Source organism: Dunckerocampus dactyliophorus, chromosome 7 (assembly GCF_027744805.1).
Source record: "Dunckerocampus dactyliophorus isolate RoL2022-P2 chromosome 7, RoL_Ddac_1.1, whole genome shotgun sequence".
Taxonomy (NCBI): Eukaryota; Metazoa; Chordata; class Actinopteri; order Syngnathiformes; family Syngnathidae; genus Dunckerocampus; species Dunckerocampus dactyliophorus.
The window spans coordinates 6,823,673-6,851,553 of NC_072825.1; the positions used below are offsets into that span (position 1 = coordinate 6,823,673).

The 27,881-nt window shown below is 43.4% G+C and overlaps 1 protein-coding gene and 1 long non-coding RNA gene across 2 annotated transcripts; one reads left to right on the forward strand and one right to left on the reverse strand.

Moving 5' to 3' along the window:
• Nucleotides 1-996: 996 nt before the first annotated feature.
• LOC129185213 (uncharacterized) lies at nucleotides 997-26,067 on the reverse strand. The gene is made up of 8 exons (XR_008572042.1): nucleotides 25,945-26,067; nucleotides 25,561-25,650; nucleotides 23,764-23,834; nucleotides 23,519-23,675; nucleotides 19,326-21,337; nucleotides 7,390-7,479; nucleotides 6,573-6,718; nucleotides 997-3,425 (listed from the first exon to the last, which is right to left on the reverse strand). It is a non-coding gene; the product is annotated as an uncharacterized LOC129185213 (long non-coding RNA).
• LOC129185212 (polycomb protein SCMH1-like) lies at nucleotides 10,628-20,438 on the forward strand. The gene is made up of 17 exons (XM_054781992.1): nucleotides 10,628-10,775; nucleotides 11,199-11,304; nucleotides 11,605-11,678; nucleotides 11,800-11,877; nucleotides 11,944-12,014; nucleotides 13,101-13,335; nucleotides 13,428-13,516; nucleotides 13,880-14,126; nucleotides 16,053-16,294; nucleotides 16,377-16,562; nucleotides 16,794-16,920; nucleotides 17,427-17,627; nucleotides 17,706-17,876; nucleotides 17,999-18,124; nucleotides 19,183-19,296; nucleotides 19,366-19,499; nucleotides 19,725-20,438. Exons 3-17 carry the CDS (start codon nucleotides 11,654-11,656, stop codon nucleotides 19,842-19,844), a joined length of 2,166 nt encoding a protein of 721 aa, XP_054637967.1. The 5' UTR covers nucleotides 10,628-10,775; nucleotides 11,199-11,304; nucleotides 11,605-11,653; the 3' UTR covers nucleotides 19,845-20,438.
• Nucleotides 26,068-27,881: the final 1,814 nt, after the last annotated feature.

The window sequence follows — 27,881 nt, forward strand, 5'->3', positions numbered from 1 at the left end:
AAGCAGTTTACACAAAAATTAAGCAGTTTTATGTCTTGCATTAAGTAATGAATGCAATGCAATAAAACCTAAAAAAGGTACATACCGCACCGTGATTATGGCGTACCGTTAAACTCCTGGTATATTCTGCATTGGTAGAATTAGTACCGTAAATTAATGAACAAGATAACTGTGTGAACCAAGTCATTTCCCAATAATGGACATAATCAATGACAGTTATAAGGCACAGTGCGGTGATGGGGTGATGTCTTATTGTGTTGCGGCAAGTTTGAGCCAGGTCCAACTTTTCCCATCCGCTTTCCCCTCCTTTTTTCCTCCCCCTCTTTTTTTAATGAAACGGTATTTTTAGTGTTGTTGCCGTGGTCTCGTGGAAATTAATATGCAGTCTGAACATGGCGGAGTGTTAGTGTGGCTGCGGTCTAAAGTTGCGCTCTTATTATTTCTCTCCGTGTCTCTGGCTGTCTATCTCTGCGCCTCTGATCCATCTACCCCCTGTGTTCCCCAGCTTGTTAATCAGCAGATTGTTAATGAAGGCCTTAGTTCAAAGACACACACACACACACATACACAAAGAGAGAGAGGTGGCACAGAGCGCGAAGATAGGGAGGAGTTCTGGACCAACTGTCTGTTTGTCAAAACATGTCCAGCCGTCTGTCTCTGGGCCTGTCTTCTCCTCTGATGTGAGTCCCACAATGAGCTCCCCGCAAGGACCACAACATAGCATTTGCTCTTTGGGTTTCGCTTTCATGTTCCATTAAATGTGAGCGAGCAGACAGAGAGACAGCCATAATGGATGAGAGGGAGATTAATTACATGTTTCTATAACGGAGATGAATTAGTATTATTTAAACATTGACAATGCGAACTAGCTGGTTGTCGAGCATTTTCCTTGCTGCTGTTTTGCCTTTAATGGGTGAATTGGTGTCTCTGCGTGGTGGCCTTGAGAGTCCTCACATCGTTTTTTTCCTCCTTTGCAAGTGTACATCAGCCCCGCTGGCATAGAAAATTGTTGTTTTGGTGCCCATCTTTTCATGTTTATTCCTACCCGTATTAAGCTTTTGCAAGATTGAAATAATCTTCCTGACATTTATCACTGCCTTTTTTCATTTTTTTTCCCTTTTCCTCTGGTAGAGCACACAGACAAACCGCATCTCCTGTGAGACAGCATCACACAGAAACCCCTGAAAGTGGAAATGGTCAATTTAGAAGCACTCATGAGTCAAACCCTTCCCCTCCCACTCGGCTTTAGTGGATTCCTCAACAAAAAGGAAAAGATGTCACACATCTGCCCTCAAAAATGCCAAGGCTGTTTCCTTGGCCCCACTTTGAGGTGGGTGACAGGAAACGCAGATGAGAAGAGGGCGGAGGGTGGATGGGGAGCAGAGCGTGCGCTCCCCAAAAAAACCACATGCCGGCACCACAGGCTGACTTCACCTTTTTTTAACAGCACCATGGTCCCTCCCCCACGCCAAAAAATGCATCAGCCAGAGCGTGAGCGGACGCCAAATGGCACTGAGAGTCTCTTGATGAATCCAAGCACCAGATTTCCTTTTGAAGGAGGAGGCTGTCTGTTAGAATCATCGGAGTGACGGGAGGCTCCATAAATGTTCAAAGAGAGGCAGTGACTAAAAATAAACATAATAAACACAGAAATAACATTTGGGCTGTGACACACATACTGTAACACGCGTGTGCATGTCTGCTTTTGGATTCCTGAGTGGGATTGGCGGGATAAATGAAAGCTGTTAGCGGGATGATTTGCAAAGGCCTTCGCAATTACTCATATGAAACCATGTGGGAAGCCCAAATGACTTTGTTTGAAGTGCAGCGCCTTGGTCAGCCTGTCGTGTAGACTGAGGTCGTGGCGGAATGACCTGGATGAACCACAAAGATAAGAGTGCATCCTTTAACTCTGCATTACTGACAGCAGACACTGATCCACTCCTGTTTTCTTTCCATATTTGGTCACCATTTCCTCATTTTTTCACTTTCACTGATCACTTATGCTGATGTTCGACGTTTTCGTCAAGGTTTCTTGTCGGCCTGAAACCAATCTTTCAAATTTTGGGGATTTTTTTTTTAGGGATTACTCAGCGTCAAGGCAAACTCCACTCCACTGATTTTAATTAAAAGGTCCCCCACTGTGTAAAAGTGACTTTTTAATGATGTTGGAACCAGTGCTATGTGTCCCGAGAGCCTTTTATGAACACCACACGTGAGAAAAATCTATCATCTCCCTCACTTGTTTGAGAGAAGAGGCACTCAAATGGTGAGTTGTGAAGTTTTCCAATTTTTTAAGAAGCAGGCTTTGCTACACATCTTTAAAAAAAAAAAGCATGGAGCTCTGACAACTGTCAGTCAACTACAGACACACACTCTGTCGACAAACACAGCTCATTACAATTAAAGCTACACACCATGCAACTCGGTCTCAGTAGGCTTACTTTTTTTTTTTTTTACCTTTTTTTACATTTTTATCAAATCTGTTTTTATGCGTTGGGCTTCTTTTGCTTGAGTTGTTGGGGGTGGAAAACAATGGTCTGTCACAACCTGTGGTGGATGTTGATTGGCTGTCCTGGTGTCTGGGCTCATTTAGCATAAGCTGCCCTCCCACTGTAGATGTGAGGGCAAGGTAAGGAGCGAAGAAGAGATGTGACAATGGAGGAGCATGTGAGAGTTGTTGGTCCAATGAATGGGAAATGATCACTTCAAAAACGTTGTGACAGCACCATTGATAAGGGTAGACTGAGATTAAAATAAAATGTTCAGGACTTCGTCTGTTCAAGTCTGTTAATCAAGTCTGTTACAATAATAAATGACTAGAAAGGCACTTTTTAAATTAATTATTAATCAATTAATCTGTCAATTTTTTAAATCTCTTGACAGCACTAACTAAAAGCGCTTTCAAACTCTGTAAATTCTAGCATCAAGGCTAGATTTTGGCCAATGCACAAAATTTTGAGACTTACTTAAATTTGTAGAAAAAATAGTATCAATGACACGTTGACTGGATGTTGTCAACCAATTTGCAAATTTGCAGAAATCATAGGCTCATGTCAGCGTGAAACCTGTTAATTTTGTATGAAATTTGATACAAGATGGAGTTTCTCCGGGTACTCCGGTTTCGTCCCACATTCCAAAAATATGCATGTTAGGTTAATAGGAGACTCTAAATTGCCCATAGGTGAGTGTGAATGGTTGTTTGTCTATATGTGCCCTGCAATTGGCTGGCGACCAGTGCAGGGTGTACCCCTCCTCTCGCCCAAAGTCAGCTGGGATAGGCTCCAGCATACCCCCGCAGCCCTAGTGAGGATAAGTGGCATAGAAAATGAATAGATGGGCTACTGTTGCGGCCATAACCCACGGCAAGCTAAAACTCAACTCGTGTTCTGCTCCACTACTAGCACCGGAACACACCGGAGCACCTGCAACACACACAAGCACAACTTTTATTTATATCTTAAATAGCTTATTTTCTCTCATTATACAGGTATATACTGGAGTGGGTAATATGAGTGTAAGGGGTGTTATGTCATGTCTAGAGGGCTCTAGAGTATTTAGAAGATCGTAAACAGTTTTCTATGCTACAGTATAAAAATATAAGAAAGAATCCTACTTTGCAGAAATTCACTTATCACTGTCGGGATTGATGTATTGTGAAGTGTCATTTGGAGCTGCAGAGGGGCAGTACCTTTAAAGTGATAGAATTGAGAAGTTCGACAAGCACACGCGTCATTGTTCCAAATTTACAAGCATAACTGTTTCCTGCCAAAAAAAAAAAAAGCCTCCTTTATTATTGACACTGTTACAAGTCTGTTTCCAAGCCTGAGGCTCCATTCCATCCACGTCCACGTCCATGTACTCTTTTTGGGAAGGGGGGACGGTAGACTTTGAGAAATATTCTCAAGTAATAAAAAGATGTCTGGTTGAACTCTCAGAAGACGGGGATGAGGGAAAAAGCAAACACAGGGTGAATTTGCGTGCATGTGCGCATGTTTGTACCTTTGTGTGTGTGTGTGTTATGGGTGTTTGTGTATCCTTTCTCCAGCAGGACCCCAGATCAAAACCGCAACCCACTCTCCCTCCCCATGACTCTCTTTTTCTCCCTCTCTCCCTCACTCTTTCTCCACCCCCTCTCTCATTAAAAACTGCAGGCCCTGGCTTCTAATTAAATCCCACTTGAAAAGTCTTAAAGTCAGCCTCAGATTGATTCAATTTGCATTTCTGAACAGAGAACATCGCCTAAAAGGATTAATAAATTGGACGGGGGAAGAAAAAAAAAACGAAAAAAAAAACGCCTTCTTTCTGCACCACGCCGTCAGAGCTTGTGAGACAACATCCAAAGAGAAATATCCCCCCTCCGACAAACGTCTATCCAACATATGCTCTCTCTCTCTCTTGCATGTCCCTCCCAGGATGCCAGCAGAGATGGGAAGTGTGTATCAGGACTCGTATTTGTGTGTGTCCTCGTCTGTGCAACACGCTCACGGTCCTCTGAGGCACAGTTGGGAGGGAACACACGCAATCTGACTCTCGCTGCGTGCACATGCTCGTGCACGCTGGTGTGTACTAATGACGGCGTGTACATGTGGATATTTGTGTACGTGTGAATGAATTGGGGGTGGAGGGTGGGGTGATTTTGTTGGAGCGTGCCAGAGTGCTGAAAGTGACAAGGAGGCGCAGTGGGAAAAAGATCCTCGCCGTCCTGCCTGTGTGAGCAGAAACAGGCCAGGCGAAGATGGAACCCGGCCATTGGCGAGAGGACACCTACAGCAACATGTTTGCAAATCCAAAAAAAAGCCCGCGTTGCCAAACTCAATTAGTGCGATAACATGAAAAAGACTAAGTAAGACATTCAGAAGAGACCCAAACTGTAAAATTGCTGCCAAAAAGGGGGCCATCTGTGCACCAACCATTTGTGATACAGCAAAGGTCATGAGGGGCGCTTGAGCCTATCCCAGGGTACATACAGTAAGTATGTAAGTATACAGTCGTCCCTCACCACTTCGCGGCTCAAATTTCACGACTTTACTTTATCACAGTTTAAAAAGTATATATTAATAAATCATGTTTCGAGGTTGAATACGACCTATTATTAGTCTAAAATATGCGTCTTTTATGTACTTTTGCCTAAATTAAGCATTTTCGAACATAAAAATGGCTAAATGAACTAAAATATACATACAGTAATCCCTCATTTATCACAGTTAATTCGTTCCAGACCCGGCCGTGATAAGTGAATTTCTGCAAAGTAGGACTCCTTCTTTATAAACAGAACATTTTAGTAATTATAGCATAAAGAACCTGCTTATGATCTTCTAAATATGTTTTTTTAACATTATTGCAGCTCTCTAGACATTATATAACACCCCTATTGTCACATCTACATTTGTGTTAACCAATATAGTAGACATAATAGGAGTAAATAGAAAGAGAAAATAAACCATTTAAGACAATTTAACTACAAGGGGAGCAGATTGGGTGGTGGACAGGAAGTGACGTCAGGGGTTCAGTGTTGCGTTTTAGCTTGTTGTGAGCAACAGTAGCCCGTGTGATTATGATTATGATTATGATTATGATTATGATTATGCCTGTTGGTTTGAATCGCTGTTTGGGCATCTCTGTGCGGAGTTTGCATGTTCTCCCCGTGCATGCGTGGGTTTTCTCCAGGTCCTCCTGTTTCCTCGCACATTCCAAAAATCTACGCGTTAGGTTAACTGGCAAGTCTAACTTGTCCACTCTAAATTGTCCATAGGTATGAATGTGAGTGTGAATGGCTCTGGGTTTGAATCGTTTGGGCATCTCTGCGTGGCATTTGCATGTTGTCCCTGTGTGCGCGTGGGTTTTCTCCGGGTCCTCCGGTTTCCTCCCACATTCCAAAAACTTGCATGTTAGGTTAATTGGAGACTCTAAATTGCCCATAGGTGAGCGTGAATGGCTGTTTGTCTATATGTGCCCTGAGATTGGCTGGCGACCAGTCCAGGGTGTACCCTGCCCCACGCCCAGAGTCAGTTGGGATAGACTCCAGCATAGGACAAGCGGCAAAGAAAATGGATGTATGGATGGATGGATTATGCCTGTTGTGAGATCATTTAAACCTTCAATAAAAGCCTGATTGTTCGTCAATATTTGCCCTGCGATTGGCTGGCGACGTGTCCAAGGTGTACCCCGCCTCTCTTTCGAAGTCAGCTGGGATAGGCTCGAGCATACCCCCGCGACCCTAATTAGGATAAGTGGCACAGAAAATGGATGGATGGAATAAAAGCCTGTTGTTTTGGCGATCATGTCTGGTGCTTGTCTCACTGAACAATTCCAAATAAACATTTGAGTCCACAATGTCATTTCCTGTCCACCCGCCACTCAGCTCCCTTACGAAACACATTTTTAGCAACACACACAAGCCCAATTCTTATTTATGTCATAAATGGCTTATTTAGTATTATTATGTCTATACTATATTAGGTAATACGAGTGTAAAAGTGATTGTAGGGGTGTTATTTCATGTCTAGAGGGTTCTAATATATTTACAACACAGTTATAGTTATATTTAGAAGTGAAGGAGGTGTTCTGACTTGAGCCAGTGGGAAGACCTGGATTCAAATCTCTGCTTGGGCATCTGTGTGTGGAGTTTGCATGTTCTCCCCATGCGTGTGTGGGTTTTCTCCTGGGTTTCCTCCCACATTCCAGATGGGATAGGCTCCAGCATATCCCCGCGACCCTAATTAGGATAAGTGGCATAGAAAATGGATGGATGGATGATAGTCAGTCCCCAAAAGGTGTGTACTACACAACCTAAGGTTACAGTGAGCACATTGAGCTGTGTGAAAAAGTTCAAGTTACTCCCCATTATGGGGTCAAACGTTGAGGTTTAATAACAGTGCCACACATGTGGTGTATATGCCATAAAAATAATAGCACCGGCAACACAGTAGGGGTGCACGTTTTGACCAGTTTTCACCCTTTTGTGTGCAGCAGTTCAGGAGTATAGGTTAGCTCACGCAAACAAATACAATCAGGGTGTATGAATCGCACCTCCTAGAGGACTGGACTAATGCAGACCTGTAACGTGTAACATGAAAAAAATGTAAACCTCAGCGGGGATGCAGAATGCACTCCATGAGTGTTGTTGCTTCCATTTGGAATAATGCTGCAAAAGTGTACAAGCACCTCTAACAATATGAAAAGGCAGCTCAATTTTAAAATCATTCTGTGTGGTGCTGTGGCTATTATCTCAACTATAAATCTCAACCATTTGCATGTGTTGGGATTTGTTTTGTTATAAAATACCTCAAACCATTCCCACAGCAGTAACTGTCAAAAGCTTTATATATAAAATGTGCCATTTCCGTATTTAAGTGCTTGAGGTGCAGTACATTTTGGGCTCGATACCTTGGATCCTTCGCGGAGAGTCACAGGCTTTAGAGTCCCGCTGACGAAGTGATGGAGGCCCGCCGAGGATGTCAACATGCAAACATATGGCTGCGAAAGAGTGAGAGCACAAACAACTTTTAGCCAAAAAATTTGGGAAGCACGGCTCGTCCAAGCGACTTCACACTCGGGTCGCCAACAATGCGCCCGCAGAGTGCGAAGTAAAAACAGAAGGACACACACACACAGACTCCATCCTTTGTTGTCTTCTACTGAAAATGTAGTCAGAAACAGTGCAAAATATACTAAATTAAGTTTATATATGGACTATAATTGAGCATCATGAGCATCATGGAGGCTCTAAAAATGGTTTTTAAATAGCTCGTCATGCTGCAACACTTTCAACTGATATGGCGGACACAGCAACATCAAAAGCCACCGTAGGGATAAGGGTTTGGGGCCCACAGTGGATCGCCCCTAAAAGTGCTACAATTTGGTATTCAACCTAAATTTTGTGTGTTTTCTTGGATTTTTCTTGGAATGTTTTGTGTTTTGGTACCCCTACAATAGGGTACCGGTGATGGCAAATAGGGAATGTGTGATAACCACAAAACCAGAAATGGGCATTATAGTGACATTTTACTGGCTGCTCAGTGCATTATAAGCAACAGATTTAATTAAATTACAAACACAATACATACAAATTCTACCAACTGCATGCTAAATTGCAGTTCATACATACATCACACAGCATTTATTAATCCCAGCAATACCTATGAAAGTACTGTTACAGTACTTTCATTGCCTGCTCAGTTAATGAAGCTTTTTGATTGCCACAGTTGGACATTGAATCTGATGAATTCATTTTACATCAGTTTCTATGGTAAAATTGTGTGGCAGCAACCATAGAACCTGCCCTTACTGCGACCTAGGGATGTGTTTTACTGGCTGATCAGTAAAATGAGCTACATAATTAACTAAATTAGATAGACAATAGATAGACAGCAGCATGCTAGTCACTTTTTAATTCCAGCAATAACTATGAAACGCCGCTAGGGGATAGTATCATCAACCTCCATTATGTGCGTCGAGTGTTTTCAAATGGTGAGTACTTTTACTTCATTTAAAGTTTTAATACAAAATGTTCACATGGTTAAAAACATTGCCTGTACAGTTAATAAAGCTCCTAGTCACTTATTAAACCCAGCTATACCTATAAAACACCAGTAGGTGAGAGCATCGCGCTGCAACTAAACATCACTCTCCTGTGCGAGGTGCCTTCAAAGAGTAGTTTTGCTTTATTTTAGTTTTTAAACAGTTATTCAATTCTTCAAGTAAAAATGTTACTTACAAACATTGCCTGCAAAGCTCATAAAGCTCATATGATGGCAACAGTTTGACCCTGGAACAGATGAATTCACTTACACTGCTTCCTGTGGTAGCATTAGCTTTTAAATTACAATAAGTGTGACTGATGACAGCAATAGTCATTGTCCGTGCAGTTAATTGACGCTTACAAACGTGATGGAGTTGATGGTGCCAGCCTGTGGTATGCTTTATGCCTTATTAATAAAGACCACATGAACGAGCAGACAATATAACACTTCTGGAGGGGGGGGCGGACTTGACAACAAGCCACTCTCTGAAGACAAAATCGCCTTCAAAGAAAGTAAAAGGACATCATAAATATTACATAATGAGAGAAGACGGTCATTATTAGAATTTAACGAGTGATTTAAAATGACGGAACAACGTGGCGTGATGGATCATCATGTGCATCCCAAGAGGAAAGCAGACACATGATGAGGATGAGGAGGATGGAACGAGAATGAGCATTGACTGAAACAACACTGACCCCTAGTGATGAAAGCTAGAATGCCAACGTGAGCGCACTCGTCTCAGCAAGAGCTTCAAGTGGAGTACCATCTATCTGAGTTGTGTGAGTGCAGTCACAAGAACATTGCACTTTAAGAACCCACTGTGTGCATGTCCACCAGGGCTGTGTGTGTGTGCGTGTGTGTGTTCTAATAATGGTCTCCCAGTAGACCGGCGCTTCCTTTGATGCTATGAAGGCTGACAGGCGTGAAACCGGTCCAATCAGGCGCGTGGGCGCTGCCAATTAACCCTTTTCACCGTGTGAAACCAAACATAATTGCCGAGGGTGAAGGAGGTGGGGGACCACTGGGCCACTGCCCAGCGTAGGCTCAAACGGACATTCGTGCCACTGCCAGGTGACCATTACACATACACATGAGTGAAGCACCGGGGGTGTTCTCTCCAAATCACATAGCTATACTTGCCACTCATGCCTTAATTGGCATGCCCCCCCCCCCCCCCCACACCCTCACTCTCACCCCCACCCCACTTTATTTCTAATTGCACACCTACACTCCTTACTGAAACACACATTGCACTTCAGCTGCACTCTTTTTATGAAAGGGCCCTTCTTTATCCTGTGCATGAAATATTAAAATTCCCTATTTATAGTTCACAATTTAAAAAAAACAGGTTTTACTGGAACAAATACTTCTAAATAAGGCTCTGTTACGCTCAAGGCAAAACTAGAACACATCGTAATGTGCTCAAATTGCGCCGTGCCGCCTTTCTGCAACAGGATTTAACAAAATCATGACTTTTTGCATGGAATAATTCGGAGCCTATTGCACTTATAACCCTACAACCGTATATAACCCTTTACTAGCCAAATTGTGAATGACTTTTTTTCAAAGTGAAATTTGCGTCCATTAAGTTCGCATGCACCATCTAAGGAGCTATATCATAAATTGTGCACATAATTCCCAGCTTTGATTGACGCTAGAGGTATAGTTGTCAGTTATTATTGCTGATGTATTCTCGCTGTGCATGTACAGTTTTTACATACGAGCTCTAATGCTACATAAAATGATGCTGCTGCTGTTTTCCAGTACTTAATTAGTCAAGTACAGCTGAATGTTTAGTATTTCTTTAGTCTTGTCTTGCATTGTTTAGTAATCATTATTTCTTGTATTCAGTTATGTATACTGCTGCATAGCCTGCTGTATATATGTACAAAGATATCCTGGATATTTCTGACACTGATAGTTGTCGTTTTCACGGAGTATTTTGGTTATATGGTTAAATAACCTCTAAAGTCCTGTACCGTCTTGCTCTCATATTGACACACCTCCCTGAAGTACCCAATTTTGGCCACCAAGTGCCGTAGTTCCCCTCTTTCTGGCTATCTGCCATCCACCCCTCCTTTTCGTCCCCATCACTAAGTGGAAGAAAAAATGGCGGCCAAGGGCTAGCTCCTTAGTGATGAACACACACGTTAACAAACGACCTAATGTCGACAACGAAACTCCTCTGAGATACGGTTGTCTTTTTAGAGGCGGCCCATCACAACCATCGCGCTGGCCTCAGGAAAGGTAAGTGTGCTAGTACGTTTATGTTTCGTAATTTAAAATTAGTTCAGCGCCTAGCATGCTAAGCTTGCTAGCATCAACTGTGGATGTGTCACATGCTAGCTTAGCCTAGTTAGCTATGTCTAACAATAGTATACGAGGCACCGTTTGCTTTCACATTGCTGCCTTGTTGTTTTGTGTTGTTTCTGACGTACGCCATAGCGGCTGGCCTAACTAGCTCCCATGTTGGCGCTGCTGTCATCGCTGGCAAGGTTCCGGTCCGAGGGGGAGGGCTGGGAGAAAAGGGGGTGTCCCATCACGTGTGGGCTTTTTGTACTTTGAATGAAGCGCCGAGGATTTGCGTGGGTGACACGCTCACAAGTTGTTCTATTCTCATTTTGAATGTCATTGCCACTTTTCTTTATCCTATATGGAAAAATAAAACAGGTGGTGAGTCGCTTTTTTTGAACGCCCAGTTTGGCGGAAGAAAAAGGCGCACTTCTGTCGTCCGGTGGGGATAAACAACACTGCACGACGGTTATGAAGTGCTAACGTAAGTGTGTTCAGTATTCCAGCATGTTAGCATTAGGCAACAGGAAGTCCATTGTTGTTTGTTTACCGTAACATGCTAATCAAATGTCGCTGAAATGTACACCCGCCGGACACGTCATTAGGTACATCCAAACTTCATCTTGACAAAGACATGCTCAGATAGGATCTACACTTTCTGATATTTTGACTGGCTTAAGATTCTTCCATAAACACACATAGTAATATTTTCAAACCGGGGACATACAGAGCTTTGTTGCTCTGTGGAGTCTGGTGCAGTCATGTTTTTTTTCTGTTTTTGAAGGGTAAACGTCATTGGCCTGTCTTGATATCTTGGTCCATACCATTGGAGCATGAGGAAGCCTATGCCACAGAAAGGTAAAAGAAATATTATTACTGTGTTTAAATGATTTAGCAAGCGAGCATTCATTGATGCAGGATACTTAATGAAAGGGAAGTACCCTGAAGATGAGTCTATTTTGTTGTCTGCTCCCTCTAGCTATAGAGTGGAAAGATGCAAGAAGGATCAAGCACGCCCGCAGTGGACGGCCCGTCCGGGGGCCCTCCCTGTATCAAGGTGATTAGCAAACAGCAGCCAGAAATCAAAGTAATAACCGGGTTTCTAACTCTTACTTTCCCACAGGACATTTCAGTTGGGAGAAATACCTAAAAGAGACGGGTGCCAGTGCTGCTCCTACATCATGCTTCCGACAGGTAACCTCGACCCATGTGCACCCTGCATGTATAGTATGAGTACATCCTGCAAATTTCAGCAAACATATTAAATGCTGTAGAACTGGAGCTTGGCTTTTCTTTAGACTAGTTGGTCTACAGCAGGGGTCACCAACCAGGTAGCCCCCCACGACCACATGAGGTGCCCGCAAGCCTGCTTTTCATTCAGGTTTTCAGTTAATAATGAAAGAACAGTAGAAAGAAATGCATTCTGAAATACAAAATGTGAGTTGTGGACACCAGCATTTTGTTAATGTTCTGGTAAAACAAGCATATTCGCTTTGTTTGGGTTTAAAATAAGCTCTGAAAATAAATGTTACAAAAATGAGTAGCTCTTGGCCATTTTCATTTTGTAAAAGGAGCTCTCACAGGAAAAACGTTGGTGACCCCTGGTGTACAGCTTACAGTGCATAGAAATGTAGATTTACTATCCACTGAAAATGAGTCAACACACTGCTATTATTGTCAAAATAGCTGGTAACGCAAGTGATTACACCTCCCAGTGAACATGTCCAAATTGTGTCCAAAGTGTTAGTGCGAGCATCATTGTTATCTAACGCTGCCTTAATCCTTTTGGGCATGGAATTCACCAGCACTGCCTGCACAGGTGGAACTGATGGAAGTTAGATACCTTGCGCTCCTCCTCCTTCCTTTTTTTTCCGCTTGAGGACGCCCCACAGGTGCTTCAGGTCTGGAGGAGACGTACTTGGACACGCCATCTCTTTCAGCTTCCTCAGCAAGGCACTTGCCATCTTGGAGGTGTGTTTGGGCTCCTTATCATGTTAGAAAACAGTTTCCCAAGGGAAGGGATCATGCTCTGCTTCACAATGTTACAGTACATGTTGGAATTCATGTTTCTCCTCAATGAACTACAACTCCCCTGTGCCAGACAATCACGCTACCACCTCCATGCTTGACTGTAGGCAAGGCACAGTTATCTTGCTACGCACTTGCGTTGCCAGCTCTTTAGACAATAATTGCTGTGTGTTGACTCATTTTCAGTGGATAGTAAAAACTGTGCATGTATACTAGCCTCCCACTAACTTGCGTCATTCGCCAATACGACAGAGCCTCACGCCCCCACTCAATGAGTTCAAAGCCGGCATGAAGCTCGAGGCGCAGGATCCGCGGAACACCACGTCTACTTGCATTGCCACCGTGGTGGGCCTGACGGGGTCGCGGCTTCGCCTGCGCCTGGACGGCTCGGACAACAAGAATGACTTCTGGCGCCTGGTGGACTCGTCAGAGATCCAACCCATCGGTAACTGTGAGAAGAACGGGGGTATGCTGCAGCCGCCACTTGGTAAGGATGCCCGCACATAGGCATTGATCTCTTCAGGTCAGTTCTCTTTACTGAAAATGTATTATTTCCGTGTATTGTATTGTCTCCTGCAGGTTTCCGTCTCAACGCATCATCCTGGCCCATGTTTCTACTGAAAACACTAAATGGAGCTGAGATGGCACCTCCTCGCATTTTTCATAAGGTACCTGTACAAAGCTCACAAGTTAGTTGCCTGCTGTCTAGTAGATGAGTCTTAATCTCTGGTTGCGTCATCTGTCAACAAAATACACATCGCCATGGTCTTGTACCCATGCAGCAAGTGCAAAGTCAATTGTATTATGTTATGTATTATATTGTTGTATTCCCATTGTAACACAATTCATTATTTAGCAGACAGTATGTCTTGCTCCGCCCTTGCACAAGCATCTATAAAATAAAGCTTCCCTCTCAAATAAATACACGCCTGGTACTCTCTGCAGTTGAGTAAATAAACTCACCTGGCCGGTATTGACAGTTATACACCCGCATGTTTATAGCCTCTTCCTCCCTTTATACCATCCCCTAGCAGGAGCCTCCTGCACCGGAACAGAACTCCTTCCAAGTGGGCATGAAGCTGGAGGCGGTGGACCGTAAAAACCCTCACTTCATCTGCCCGGCAACAGTGGGCGCACTGCGCGGAGTGGAGGTGCTGGTCACCTTTGACGGCTGGCGGGGGGCCTTCGACTACTACTGCCGCTACGACTCGAGGGACATCTTTCCGGTCGGCTGGTGCACGCTCACCGGGGACAACCTGCAGCCACCTGGAACCAAAGGTTAGGAGTTCAACACGTGTCGTGAGATATTTGCATGTCTTAATGGTTTGGAAGGCAGCATGGCAGTGATGCAGGGAAGGAGTATGCTGGTGTAACCTCAACCTTCATAAGTGAACTGAAAGGACTTAGTCAAGTCAAGTTAGACTGTTGACATGGTTGTCAGCTGGTGGGAGGAGAGAGGAGAAGGGAGGAGCAACCCAGAGCAAGAGTGGCATTGAGCTCTTAAGAGTTATTTCATCCGCAGTAGACGACTAGCCGAGCTGTGACTTTTGACTTTTATTTCAGCAGGACAGCTAAGGTAAGGTGAGCACAAGGGCAGAATGCATTTAAAGTGATGGAAGGGTCGGAGTGTGTGTGTGAACTTGCTGAACTCTTTCAAGTGTAGGAAGTGCAAAACAACACAAGCGCATGCGTGCTTCCTGCAAACTTGTGTATTTGTAAAGGCTACCACTGATCAATGAACATGTAACCTAAATATATTAACAAGAATTAACCCATCTGTGCTGATCGATCAACTGTGGTGTTTTTCCTGGCTTCACAGTCGCTCCCCTATGAAAAGTTGTTGTAGCTTGCAGCATTGCATTGATCGGCATTCTTCTGCGAATGTGTATTTAATTTATAATCCCCACAGGCTGCATACTGTATACTTTGTATGCTTCTGCTTCCTACAGTGGTAGGTGTTAGAGTGATTTACTGTCAGGGTGACCTCTGTTGGCGTCTGTGTCAGGTGTTGTGCCTTTAGGCCTCAAGGGTTTGTTGCTTTGTCATTGCTTTCGGACATTTGGAAGGTAGACAAAATAACTCGCACCATGTCTGGATTTCCTGTTTTGTTCCTTTTCCTTTTTGCAGTCGACGCACCAAGTGCCCACTTGTTTGTATTTCATCATAAGGCATTGAGTAATAAGAAAATGTTTTAAAAGATAGTTACTGCTCTGAAAGAATATGACAAACTATTTGGATCTGGAACAATCATTTGTTAGGGGTGTAATGGTACACTAAAATGTAATTTCGGTTCGATTCGGTTTCTTGAAGTGCTCGGTTCGGTTAATTTTTGGTACAAAAAGGAAGAAAATAATGACTTAAAATGCTTTATTAAAAAAAAAAAAATAAAAGCAACCCATTTGGGTGATATTTCAAATAAATTAGACTCTTGAGTTTTTTTTTAATAGAAAAATAATAATAAAATAAACTGTTGTATTTAAACAATTGTTTAAACATTGTGGCGAAATGTAATGGACGTAAGCTCTTGGCTATAAAAACTCCAGTACCATGTGTTACTGCTTTGGCCCGGTCAGAGTTGCTTGCTAGAGGTTGTTCAGATGCTGAAGTTATCGCTGTTTGCACTAAGCTGGTTTTCTTTCTTGCAGATGTAACATTCACTACCGCATGGTGCCGCTTTAAAGCGCTAACATGCTAGATGTGTTTCCTGCAGCATACCCGATATCGTGGAACAATGTCGACACACAACTTTGGATTTATTCACTTGCCTTTGTCCATCCGTGATTTTAACAGGGAAGCCAAAGTGTTCCCAAACAGGAGACCGTAGTGAGATGGGAGGGTCTTCCAGCTCAGGCTTCTCGCTTGCATTTGCCATGATGCCATTTGTCACGGCTGCGAGCTACTAGCGTTCCTCCCCCTTTGTCGGTAGTGTCTGACACTCGGAGCCGTCCGTGCGGAAACTCTCCCAGGACTTTAGTTCCGCGTGAAGTGCTTAGATCACTCTAGTAATAAATTCAATGAGAAAAATAGCATAAATAACCGAAACGGTACGCAAGTGGACCGAACCGAAACAGTTCAATACATCCATGTGAACCGTTACACCCCTAATCAATTGTAGACAGAATTATATAGTTTATGTAGAAATGCATTGAGGTGTTGAGGTGAAGTTTACTTTTAGCAATATCTCAAAATTTTTCCTCCTTACAGCAGTGCTGCCGAAGAGTATTGGGCCCCTAACAGACGGGTCAGTGGAAAACCAAGCCATGCACACGCCCCCCATAGGCGACAAACCTCCCAGTCAGAGGGGGCGCAAACCTGGGCGCAGGAAAACCAAGGGGCCTTGGAATCAGAAGACTTCTGCGGCGTTAGGACCACCCAGCATCCAGACGACCAAAGGCCTGGAGCCCATTAAGATCCCCAAGAAACGAGGGCCCAAGCCTGGACGTAAGGTAGGCCGGGCACCCTCAGAAGTAGACTAGATGAGTAACAATAATGACTACATGGCCTTGTCTCGGTTGCGCCTTTTTGCAGTTGAGTTGGGTAAAGAGAGCAGGCTGGCTGCAAGACACCATGGCAGGACCTGGCCGGCCAACAGCAGGTCCAGGACGACCCCGCGGCAGATTGCCGGCCAATTGGGCCCAGAGGATATCCTTGCAACAGGCCCAGGCTTCACCTGTCAAGATCCCAAAAAAAAGAGGGCCCAAGCCTGGCAGCAAGGTAGCAGTCACACACACAACAAACCTGTACTTGGCAAGACAAGCATATTGTTTTCTCCAATAATAACGTAGCGACAAGGGATTTTTGTATTTAGGCTGCCTACCAGCCCGTGTTGCCAATTTTATATCGATTTCTTCTGACATTTCTTGGCCTGTGGCTGAAATTTGTAGTTGCTGTTCTCCCTGTGACACATAAAGAACGGTACAAATGCTACAATGCTTTTTTGTCCAGAGAAAACCTCGCCTGGTACCTAATGCAGTCCCCACGTCTCCCACCAGCAGCACCCCTGAGCCTGACACCAGCACCGTACCCCTCGACAACGCCACCATCCCCAAGTCTGCACTACAGGCCCCCACAGGTACAATGAATAATATTATCATAAATTCTCTTGTATTATTTACCTACACTGAAAAGACGACGGAGTGTTAATTGAAAGCAGGTGATAATTGGAGAGAGGCTTTTGAAAAGTCATTATATACAACAAGTAAATGTGACGTACTGTAGCTGTCTTTGACCATATGGTCATTTACTACAACAGAACCAATGTTGTTATAGCGGTGAGGACCAAACTGCTCATTCGGCCTTAATATTGCTGATGAGTTTGTTGTAAACAACAATACGGCAAGTGTAACACTCATGAATGTCACACCAACAGCTGAGTAGCACAACCAGCTTTTTAAAGCGCATGCACACAGAGATAAAGCTGCTGTAAAGCACATGCAGAGGTAGATAAAGCTGCTGGAAGCTGACAACTCATAATACTTCAAATGCAGTTGCTGCCATCTTGTGGAGTTAAGAAAAACAAGGCATCATGAGGTTGCCTACAGCCACAGACTCACCTCCTTGTGGTTTTGCCTCCCTTAGTTTGTGTTTACCTAAACAAGTACGGCAAAATGGGACCCCATCTGGACCAGTGGCGCATTCAGAAGCTGCCGGACCACTTTGGTCCAGGTCGGGCGTCCTCTGTGCTTCAGCAGTGCGTCCAGGCTTGCGTGGACTCTGCCCACGACCAGGCCACCGTTTTCTCCTGCCTCAAGCCCGGCCAGGGGGGTGAGGTCATTTCAGGTAATGTGCTTTCTGAACGGAACAATGAAATGTACTTGTGATGTTTTGTGTTGAAATGAAATTGTATGTGGCATCCAGCCTTCTTCAACCAGCAGCAGCACACGCTGACGCTGCCCACCGTCAGCAGCGTCACCTACGTCCTCCGCTTCCTGGAGAAGCTATGCCACAACCTCCATTGTGAACCCCTCTTTGGCAGTCAGCCTGTTGCCAAAGGAAGCCTGCACTATGACGGACGCACCTACGCCGCAGGCGAGTCACCATGAAGTTTCATTTTGTTCCTTCAAGTGCATTGCAATTGTTGGCAATTAGAAATCTAACAAGGGTAATAATTTTAAAAAGTTGGCTATAATGTTTATTCTGTATGCTTTTAGACAGGAGACGTTTGGGAGATAACCTGACAAAGGGTCCTGGACGAGGCACCAAGAGGCTCCTGCAGAACTCGTACAACATCCCCCTACCCCCAAAACTGGCCAAGAGCTCCCGTCCTTCAACTGATGGTAATTAACTTACTGCCTACCATCTGAACCTCCGACGTCACTTCCTGTCCACGCCACCGGAACACATTTACAGCATAACACATGAGTATGAGTCTTATTTATGTCTTAAATGGCTTATTGTCTCTTAACATGTGTACTATATTAGGTAATACGAGTGTAAAAGTGACTATAGGGGTGTTATTTAGTGCCTAGAGGGCTCTAATAATGTTAACTGTATTGAGAAGGTCGTAAACAGGGTTTATATGCTCTAACTATGAAAATATTTGATTGATAAATAAGGAATCCTCCATTTTCGATGTCGCTTAATCCTCACTAGGGTCGCGGGCGTATGCTGGAGCCTATAAACAACCTTTCACATCACATACAATCACGTAATATTAAGGAGTCGGACAGGAGGACACAAACATGCTACGTGAGCTACAGTGCTAACATTAGTCACATTTTAACAGCAACATCTTGTTATGTTAGCCTATTCACTGATAGTTGGCAAAGCTCCAAGCTGCACTTTAAGATGTGTAGTGAAGCCTTTTTTGGAGTGTGTGTGCGTGTGTGTTTTTTGAGGAGGAGAAGGTTGTTCCTTCATTACGCCATGAAAAACCGCCACATCAAAAGTGACCGTTAGAGCAAAAAAAGTGGAGCAAGTGAGGGAGATGATAGATTTTTACATTTGGTGCTCATAAACAGGCTCTAGGGACACACAACACTATTAGAATATCGTTAAAAAGTCACTCTTTTGGGAAGCTTTTAAAGGGGGAGTGCTGGAGTCAAAACTATTGATTAGATGCCCTATACTCACTGCAGTTGAGTAAGCTATTTTTTAATAAAGTCAGCGGCTGTCAAGCTCAGTTAATTTCATGTGAGACATTTACTTGTATAGGCAGGTGCCCCTGCAGTGTGCACCTGATTAAAAACAGCAGCAGTAAAACAGGACCTGTACGGTTTAACTTAATCAGCTTTGTGTTTCCTTAAATGACTGTTAATACGACCGTGCCTTAAGTTGTCTTTTACTTTATTTGCATTAAATAGTTGATTTCAGTGGCTTTTCTTGTATTGGTCAGGGGAGTGCGTGGAGAGCAACGTGGTGGCCGCAGCAGCAGAGCACTTAAAGAAGAGCCCCCTCTCCCCGAAGTTTTTGGTGCAAAAGTCGGGTGTGCGCCATGCCAACTTGTCAGGTACACACACACACACACACACCACATACCTGAAAAATGAGCAAAGGGATGATTTTAGTGCTCCTTCAGGCTCGGGCAGTTTTCGGGAGAGCCCCAGGCCCAGTGGTCAAGACCCCAACCTTTGGAGCGTAGAGGAAGTCATGCAGTACATTCGGGACATCGACCCTGTGCTGGCGCCGCATGCCGACCTATTCAGGAAACATGTATGCATACTTTCATAATCATCATTACGAGGGGTGTAACGGTCCGTGTTGTCATTATTGCATTTTTTTTTTTACTCGCGATATACAGTAGTCATGCAGTCTTTGTTTTGCATTTAGTACATACCGAACTGTTTTTATGGCGTACTGTTCCACCCCTGATGATGATTGCACACACTATGGTTAGGTTTCACAAACATTCAATAACGCGACCGTCCTGTGCGACAGGAGATCGACGGCAAGGCACTGCTGTTGCTGCGCAGTGACGTGATGATGAAGTACATGGGCCTGAAGCTGGGCCCCGCCCTCAAGCTCACCTTTCACATCGACAAGCTCAAACGAGCGTGATGGGTCAGAACCGGACCCAATGGGCAGTATTTGACTCATGTAACGCCTCCGCCACATCTTCACACAGCAGCCGCCGTCTTCTCTGGAATCACATCCACCTCATGTAATGAGGACGCTTCTATTCAGTAGAACAGTCTAGCCTAAGGCAGCATGCATTGTTTTGTTTTACATATAATATTTCAACTGGCTTTATTGCGTGGCCTGTTTTTCTACTGTTACATTTTATCTTGTACATTTCACCTTTTTCTACTTGAAATTCACCTTTTTTAAAAAAGCTAAATGATGAAATCACTACATTCATCCCAATAAATGGGAATGCTTCAAACGATTGTCTCTGTTTGAGGCACACACAACTACAATATGAATTAAGGTGAGAATAATCACATTTTTATGACTAAATAATCATTTTTAAAAAGATTCTTGAGAATACTGCCACGAGAAAGTTTTTCTTGTTATGGATGTCGTTTACAACGTCTTCACTTTTGTTATTTGTACTTTTTACAGTTGTTTTTGATACGATGTCATCAGAGTTCCTACCTGAAGAGAACTATCATGTGTAACACTGTTCAATACATTTAGAATGGTGGAACTTTTCATTGATTTGGTGTGATTATTTACGTGCGCTCAGGGATACATGAAATCTAATTATACTGTATATTGCTAGTGTAGCTGTAGTGGCAAATGACCGAAAGAGATGTTCATTTCAAAGCTGTAGTTTTGTAAATATTCATGATACAAATATTCATATTCATTTTATGAATTTTACATATTTTAATATATGATGTTGCATTGAAAGATTTTAAGAAAAATCCACTTCAGTTATTTTTTTTACTCGTACACTCACATGGAGGACAAGCGGTGCAGAAAATGGACGAGTACACCCACCTGCCACATTAGCTGCTGTACATTACATTAAGTTATATCTGTCGTGGGGAATGTGAGACTGGAAATAGATTTTTTTTTTTAATCCAGGATTTTAAAAATAAAAAGATTTTTACATTTTCAAGAAATAGCCCCTTTTTAATTTATTTTTCTTATAAACCGTCATGCCACAACATTATAGACGTATTCAGTTATACGCAAGAGCTGTAGTGGCAAACAACTCTAGATCGATAAATTCTTCTAAAATACATGTTGAGTTTAAAATTTTATACAAAAAATAAAATGTGGAATTTATACAATTGTCTCAATAAATGCATATCCACTATTAATGTACCGTTGATTAGATTGTGAGATATTAATTTTTGTTTTTCAAAAACGTTTAACGCTTAAAATGAAAATTTGGCCAGGGTAGGAATGAAATTGGGATAAAATATGAGAAACAAATATGATGCAGTGCAGTTGCGCACCGAGGTGCCTCTCCGACTCACCCGCAGGGGGCAGCAGAGCCTCGTTGAGTCCAACCCTCGCTGTCTCCTTGGTGTTTCTCCTTGGGTGATATGTTGTGCCATGGGTGTCCACATCTCCATCTGTTCCACTCAGCGTGTTGATCACTGGGTTATTTTTACACCAGTGGCCACACTTTATTGGCACGCTTCATTAATAGCAATTTTGCATCCTGCATTTTATTGATTCTGAAGGTCAAGTTGTGCTATTTTTTCCCTTAAAAGCTGTTTTGTGATGTTTCCATTATTTGTCATCACATGAGTGGGCTAGTGGCCCTTGTGTGTGTGTGTGTGTGTGAGAGAGAGAGACATCGGTCACAATGTATCGTCAGAGAGCGCAAACAGGAAAACAGTGACCCGGCCCACTGAGTAGCTGACGTGCATGAGAACACATACACATAGTCTGTGTCTGTGTGCACGCTGTTGACGTTTAATAGTAGCCAATGTGTTGTTGTGTGCCTGAGAGCTATTTATAGACACATCTTATATTGCCAAGGCGCTTCTCACTCGAGTGTATCACGGAATACGCATGGCGGCTTTATTCTAATGATGATTCAACGCGTTGTACAGACAAACACGCGTGACTCATGCACGGCGTACACCATATATGGAGCAGTGCAGTTGTACTGTGTACACTGTGTGGAAATACACCATCAAACGCCACAAAAGTGGTGCAATTAGGAGTCCAGCCAACATTTTCTTGGAAAATATGCCTCTAAAGTCAAACTAAACTAAAAGATAAATAAATAAATAGAGCATCCAAAGGATTGATTGAGATGTGAGGAGAATGGTGATGCTAGCCATAGAACAACAACAAAAAAGTTACATTTAAGTTAGTTGAGTTAAAAAATAAGTTAACTGTGTTTTGCGTCACAGGTTCTTATTAATTGTCTTGTAAGCGTAAAAAGAAGTGACGCTGGCTTTGAAGTAGAGTAAGGTACGCTATCATGGTCGAGTTTCGCTTTGTACAACTTCAGGGGGTTTGAGCGTACAGTATGTCAACTGTGATTGGTCAGTTAGCATAACATAGAAGCGTGTTTTAAAAAGGTTTCCTCATTCATTATCTTGCACTAAAAAAGAGGCAGCAGACCTATGTCGCTTGCAGGGTTCTTGATGGGAGAAGATCCATCCATCCATCCATCCATCCATCCATCCATCCATCCATCCATCCATCCATCCATCCATCCATCCATCCGTACATAAAACCCAGACTTCCCTTTCTTGGCTTTTTCGTCCAGCTCCTCCTGGGGTATTCAAAGGCGTTCCCAGGCCAGCTGAGAGACATAGTCTCTCCAATGTCTCCCAGGTCTTCCCCAAGGCCTCCTGCCAGTCGGACATGCCCTGAACTCCCTAGGGAGGCCTGACCAGATGCCCAAGCCTCCTCATCTGGCTCCTCTCAATGCAGAGGAGCAGCATCTCTACTCCGAGTTCCTCCCGGTTGATGGAGCTTCTCACTCTGTCTCCAAGGGAGAGCCCAGCCACCCTACGGAGGAAACTAATTTCGGCCACTTGTGCCATCGACCTTGTCTTTTCAATTCTACCCAAACATTCATGACCATAGGTGAGCGTTGGGACGTGGATTGACTGGTAAATCAAGAGCTTTGCCTTTCGGCTCAGCTCCCTCTTCACCAAGACGGACCGATGCAGAGTCCACATCGTTGTAGACGCCACACAAAACCCCCAAGGTACTTGAACGCCTGCTCTTTGAGCTACCACCTTATCACAGTGGAGGAGTTTGTGTGTCCCAATGATCCTCGGAGCTAAGTTGTGGGGGGCTTTTATACCCTTGGTAGGGTCACCCAAGACAACCAGGTTCTCAGGGAGGGACCAAAGTGGAGTTCAAAAAACCCAATGATGAGTGACAACTTTGGACTGAGTTTTCCCTTGCCTGGACGCGGGTCACAGACGCGCCCATCTGGAGGAGCCAAGCCTGGGGCCGGGACTCGATGGTGAGCACCTGGTGGCGGAGCCTTCACCCGTGGGGCCCGACCGGGCACACATTGAAGAGGCAACATGCACGGAGGCCTGTAGAACTTGCCTAGCAACAAGTGGCCAATCAAACTAGTGACATCACCCGGGAAAAAAGATTCAAAGCAACGCTGCTGACCTTGTACGTCTGCTGCTCTCAAAAGGAGTTACTAGAAGGTACTATTTCTAGTACCTGGTCTGGCAAGTGTGCTGAGCGGATACCACATGTGGCTGGCGTAAAAGAACATTGCTGGTGGTAACATTTGGGAATACGTGCCTCGAAATGACAAAAAGAAAAAATGCATGCTAATGTTAGCTTACCCTGGATACGACAGTGTCCACTTTGTTGCGGTGGACCTCAGAGCCTTGTTCTCCTTCATTGTTAGCCTTCCTCGACTGATGCTTTCGTTGTAAAAACGCACCAAAGGTTTTCACTGGTCGATGGGGCATGTTTATAATCCAGCTGTGTGAACTCTGCCTGGTAACAAGTGGCCAATCAAATGAGTGACATGAAAAGGACTACGGGAAATGAGGAAAAACAACCATGCATGCTAACGTTAGCTTACCCTGGAGGCTGCAGTGTTACAGTGTCCTGCAATGGCCCTTAATCTCCTTATGGATCAAAATTGACTCCTTGCTAAGAAATAAATACAGGAGACTGTTAGTCTTTCTCGACAGATGTGTTCGCTGCGGCTAGGTTTTTGCAGCACAATGACATGCTTTTTAATTAGACGGTGACCTATGATTAAAAATGCCACTGCACACAGCACACTTTGATAGAATTATACGCCAAATGTATTGTTGTATTTCCCTCCACACTGACTCGCTGCTAGATGATTACACGAGGATTCATTCCACCCCCGCGCTTACAGACGCCTAGCCTGTCTTTGGTAGCATGTGCTCGCCGCTGTCACCAGATTAGCACGTAGCTCTAAAGCCGCGCGCATAAAGACACTGTGTACAGGACACAGGCTGCCCTAATACGGTTTCCGCCCACAACATACAAACCCGGGACTCGTCTTGAAGCACAGTCCTGGCGCGTATACAGTAAAGCTGCACGTCCAACACTGTAAATACAATCACAGGAGCTCCCTGCAACATAATGCAATTCAGTGAGAAAAGCCCACAGGCGAAATACTACCTCAGTCATTATTGATTGGCTTGTGAAATATGTCAGTGTCAACACTTTTTATGATGAAAAACGTTAACAATTTAAGCGGCGACCAAGTTGGACTGTTTTGACCGCCCCCTCTTTTGTGTTGTACGTGAAAGCAACAATGGAGTCAGTTTCCAAAAGCCAATACAAGCTTATTGGATTCAGCAGCCTGAAACACTTTGAGGTTAGAACCTGAACTTCCCAGCTCTATTGAATGCAGCATGAGGCCAACCAAACATGATTGTTAAAAAACAAATAGATAAATATCTTGGACTTTTGTTAATGTGAAAATTGCTTTTTGGGTTTGACTCTTTTGCATGGTGCTTTGCGGTTGCTGTGCCTTTTCTTCAGGCTTCTGATTGGCTGATTGGCTCTGGTTATAAAGGTTATAGCGCCACCTGTTCCTTTGGCATGCACTCGACATAGACATATATTGTTTAAAAATATAAATAAAAAATATAAATGAAACATTTCATACATGTAATGTAGACAAAATATTTTTTAATTAGCTAAAAAATATAGAAATAAATACATTCATGAAAATATTATAGATCATTAATATATTATTTATCATAAATATTATATATAAATATTTTTGTGGATATATTTATTTCCATTTTTTAACTAATTAAAAAAATATTTTGGCTATATTACATGTATGAAATGTTTCATTTTTATTTTGCATATTTTAAAATATATAGATTATTTATTTATTTATTTATTTAAAAAAATAATACAAATAAATAAAAATGTGATTTTTTTTAATGATGTGAATATTAGAATTGGAAAACCGACATAAAAATGTACATTTACGAGTCACGTGCTAAAATACTTTTAACCCAATTTTATAATAAGATCCACATAGAAATATGACTTAATTAAGATTTAAAATTAAGATTTAATATACAAATAATGAAATATAAATAAAAATGCAGGTTTATGGAACAAAAGGCCACAAGGTTTAGAAATTATTTTAAAAAAACAAAAATAAATCTACACTCTGTACATATATATGTATTATCAAACATATGCGTATATATATTTCATTATCATTACATCTCATTTTATATAGTAATATATTATTAATATTAGAATATATATATATATATTAATAACATATTATTCATAACATAATAATAGGCCACAATGATGATTTCCTAGCATGAAGTTAGAACAGTGTTGACTTCGATGATTGTTTAGCACGTACCTTCATCAGTTTGGCTTCTTTCACTTCTTTGGATGTTTGTGTTGACTGCAGCGCCTTCATTTGATTCCACTTGGAACCTTTAGGGGGCGCCTGGGAGCAAAACCAAACAACAACAAAAACAATTATTCCTTTGCGCTGCTCTCAAACGCCGCTTTACAATCAGCTTGACAGCTTTTGACACATGACATCAGAGAGCTTAAGTGTTTTTTAAACTGAAACTCGAGTGCTTTTTCACTGAGGGAATTCATCCGGCGACAGAATACAATCGCGCGCGCGCACTAATAAACATTTTAAGCTGAGACGCTGTCAAAACTTTTGCGAGTCACTGGCGAAAACCGCGGCTCCACCGGCGTGTAAATCACACGAGCCTTAAATATTTACCACCTTTAGACGTTGTTGGGACACCTCGCTGTGCTCGGGGCCGCCGTGAGGTGTCAGCCGGTGTGCAGCGGAATCAATTATTTATGCTGCCTCCTTTTACTTCAAAGCGCTGGCAAATCATTCAAGCTCAGATTTAGGATGGGGGGGGGGGTGTCGGTCGTCACCAGGCAACCTGTGTCACCTGCCTTGACACGCCGGAATCAGCCACTTAGCCGCAGAGGCTGCAAGCACGCCATACACGGCTGCCTTTTAAAGCCCACCCTCAGCAGGCCGCGCGCAGAAAACAAAACAAAACAATTAGCTTAACTGAGTGTCTCCTGGAAAGAATGCGTCGATATGCTTATTTCCAGACGGCCTGTTGCATGAAAAAAATAGCAACATGTCCTCAGGTGGGGGTGGGAGGATCCCTGGATGACCCAATCAGGAAGTAACACTGCAGCGTGAACCCTGACCCTCTGGGATCTGCTGGCGCTTAACCGCCGAGCGCACCAACGTGACCAAAAAAAACAACCTTGAAATGCTTTGACAAGTTCAAGCGTGTCTCCAAACCCTGGAAACTGCCAAACAAACAGACAGAAACATGCCCCCTGTTGTCAATAAATAACTCATGTTCCTCATCCAGGGCTTTAGCACCCAAAGAGTAGTGGCGTTTTCATTCTGGGGAGGGTCTAACTCCAGCGGTTGCAATTCAAAATTAACAAGAAAAGAAGTGCACAATGGAAAGTAAAGGATTTGGGACAGCACGATACCTAAGTACACGGCGTCCGTAGTATACAAAAGTTGAAGCAACATTCATTCCATCTGGTTCTCCTCTGGTCTCGCCTGCCCTGGCATGTGACCAGAGCCCCGTCAAGGTCACATCATTCATTCACGCATTCTGATCCATCTCATCAATCGTATTCTTCATTTGCTCAATGACTTTTTTTCCTTTGCTTCTTTCTCTTCCTTAAGAGCGGGCGCAGGGCAGCATTATCATCCTGTAGTGCCTTGATATCATTGCGCAGTGCTCTGTTGTCCTCCCTAAAGTGTTGGACTGCATTATGGATCTCAGGGAAGCTCCTCTTGAAGCTGTCATTCAGTGATTGTACGTTTCCAATCTGCGTTTGCAGGCGTCTTAGATCTTGCCTAATTAGTGCTGCAGTTTCCTGCTGCTGCTTTTCCAGTTGCTCTTTCATTACACTCTTCAAGGCGCCGTATCATATCAAATCCTTCTCATTCAACAGAATATTTGCCCCGATGTCTTATTGTGGACCCAGATTTCGAGGGCCAGTGTCATTTGGCTTTTTGTTTGGCACTGTTGCTAGGCAACCGCTTTGAACTTCAGCAGGTAGCCCCTTAACTTGGCTTGCTTGCAGCTGTCAGCACTTGTAACTCCTTTATTTTAAGTATTCTGTACCTCTCGCGAGTTCAAGCGAGGGTGTCAGCAAGCTGTTGTGATCTTGTGTTCCCAAAGTGTATTCAGGAAAGCGCGAAAATACTTCAGATCTCCAGTAGCGACAGCAGAGCTCTTGCCATGAGCATCCTTTCCGGGCAACAACCCAAAAAAAAATATACAGTGGTGTGATTTCTTCCTGTCAGTCTGGAGGTTATGAAGTCACTTCTAAAGCTTTGGGACTCCAGCAAACCACAGTGAGAGTCGTTATCCACAAATGGCAAAAACATGGAACAGTGGTGAACCTTCCCGGGAGTGGCCAGCCAACGAAAATTATCCCAAGAGGTCACAAAAGACCCCACAACAACATCCTAAGAACTGCAGGCCTCCCTTGCTTGAGTTAAGGTCAGAGTTCATGACGCCACCATAAGTAAGACACTGGGCAAAAACAGCCTGCACGGTAGAGTTCCAAGACCAAAACCACTGCTGGACAAAAAGAACATTAAGGCTCGTCTCAATTTTGCCAGAAAACATCTTGATCATCCCTAAGACATTCGGGAAAATACTG

What these genes read in the sequence shown, in the direction of transcription:
- LOC129185212 (XM_054781992.1), top strand. Translation starts at nt 11,654, where the DNA reads ATGAGGAAGCCTATGCCACAGAAAG. An exon ending in TGCACTACAGGCCCCCACAG is followed by an intron (nt 16,921 to 17,426) that starts GTACAATGAATA and finishes TGCCTCCCTTAG; the next exon opens with TTTGTGTTTACCTAAACAAG. An exon ending in CCGACCTATTCAGGAAACAT is followed by an intron (nt 19,500 to 19,724) that starts GTATGCATACTT and finishes CCTGTGCGACAG; the next exon opens with GAGATCGACGGCAAGGCACT.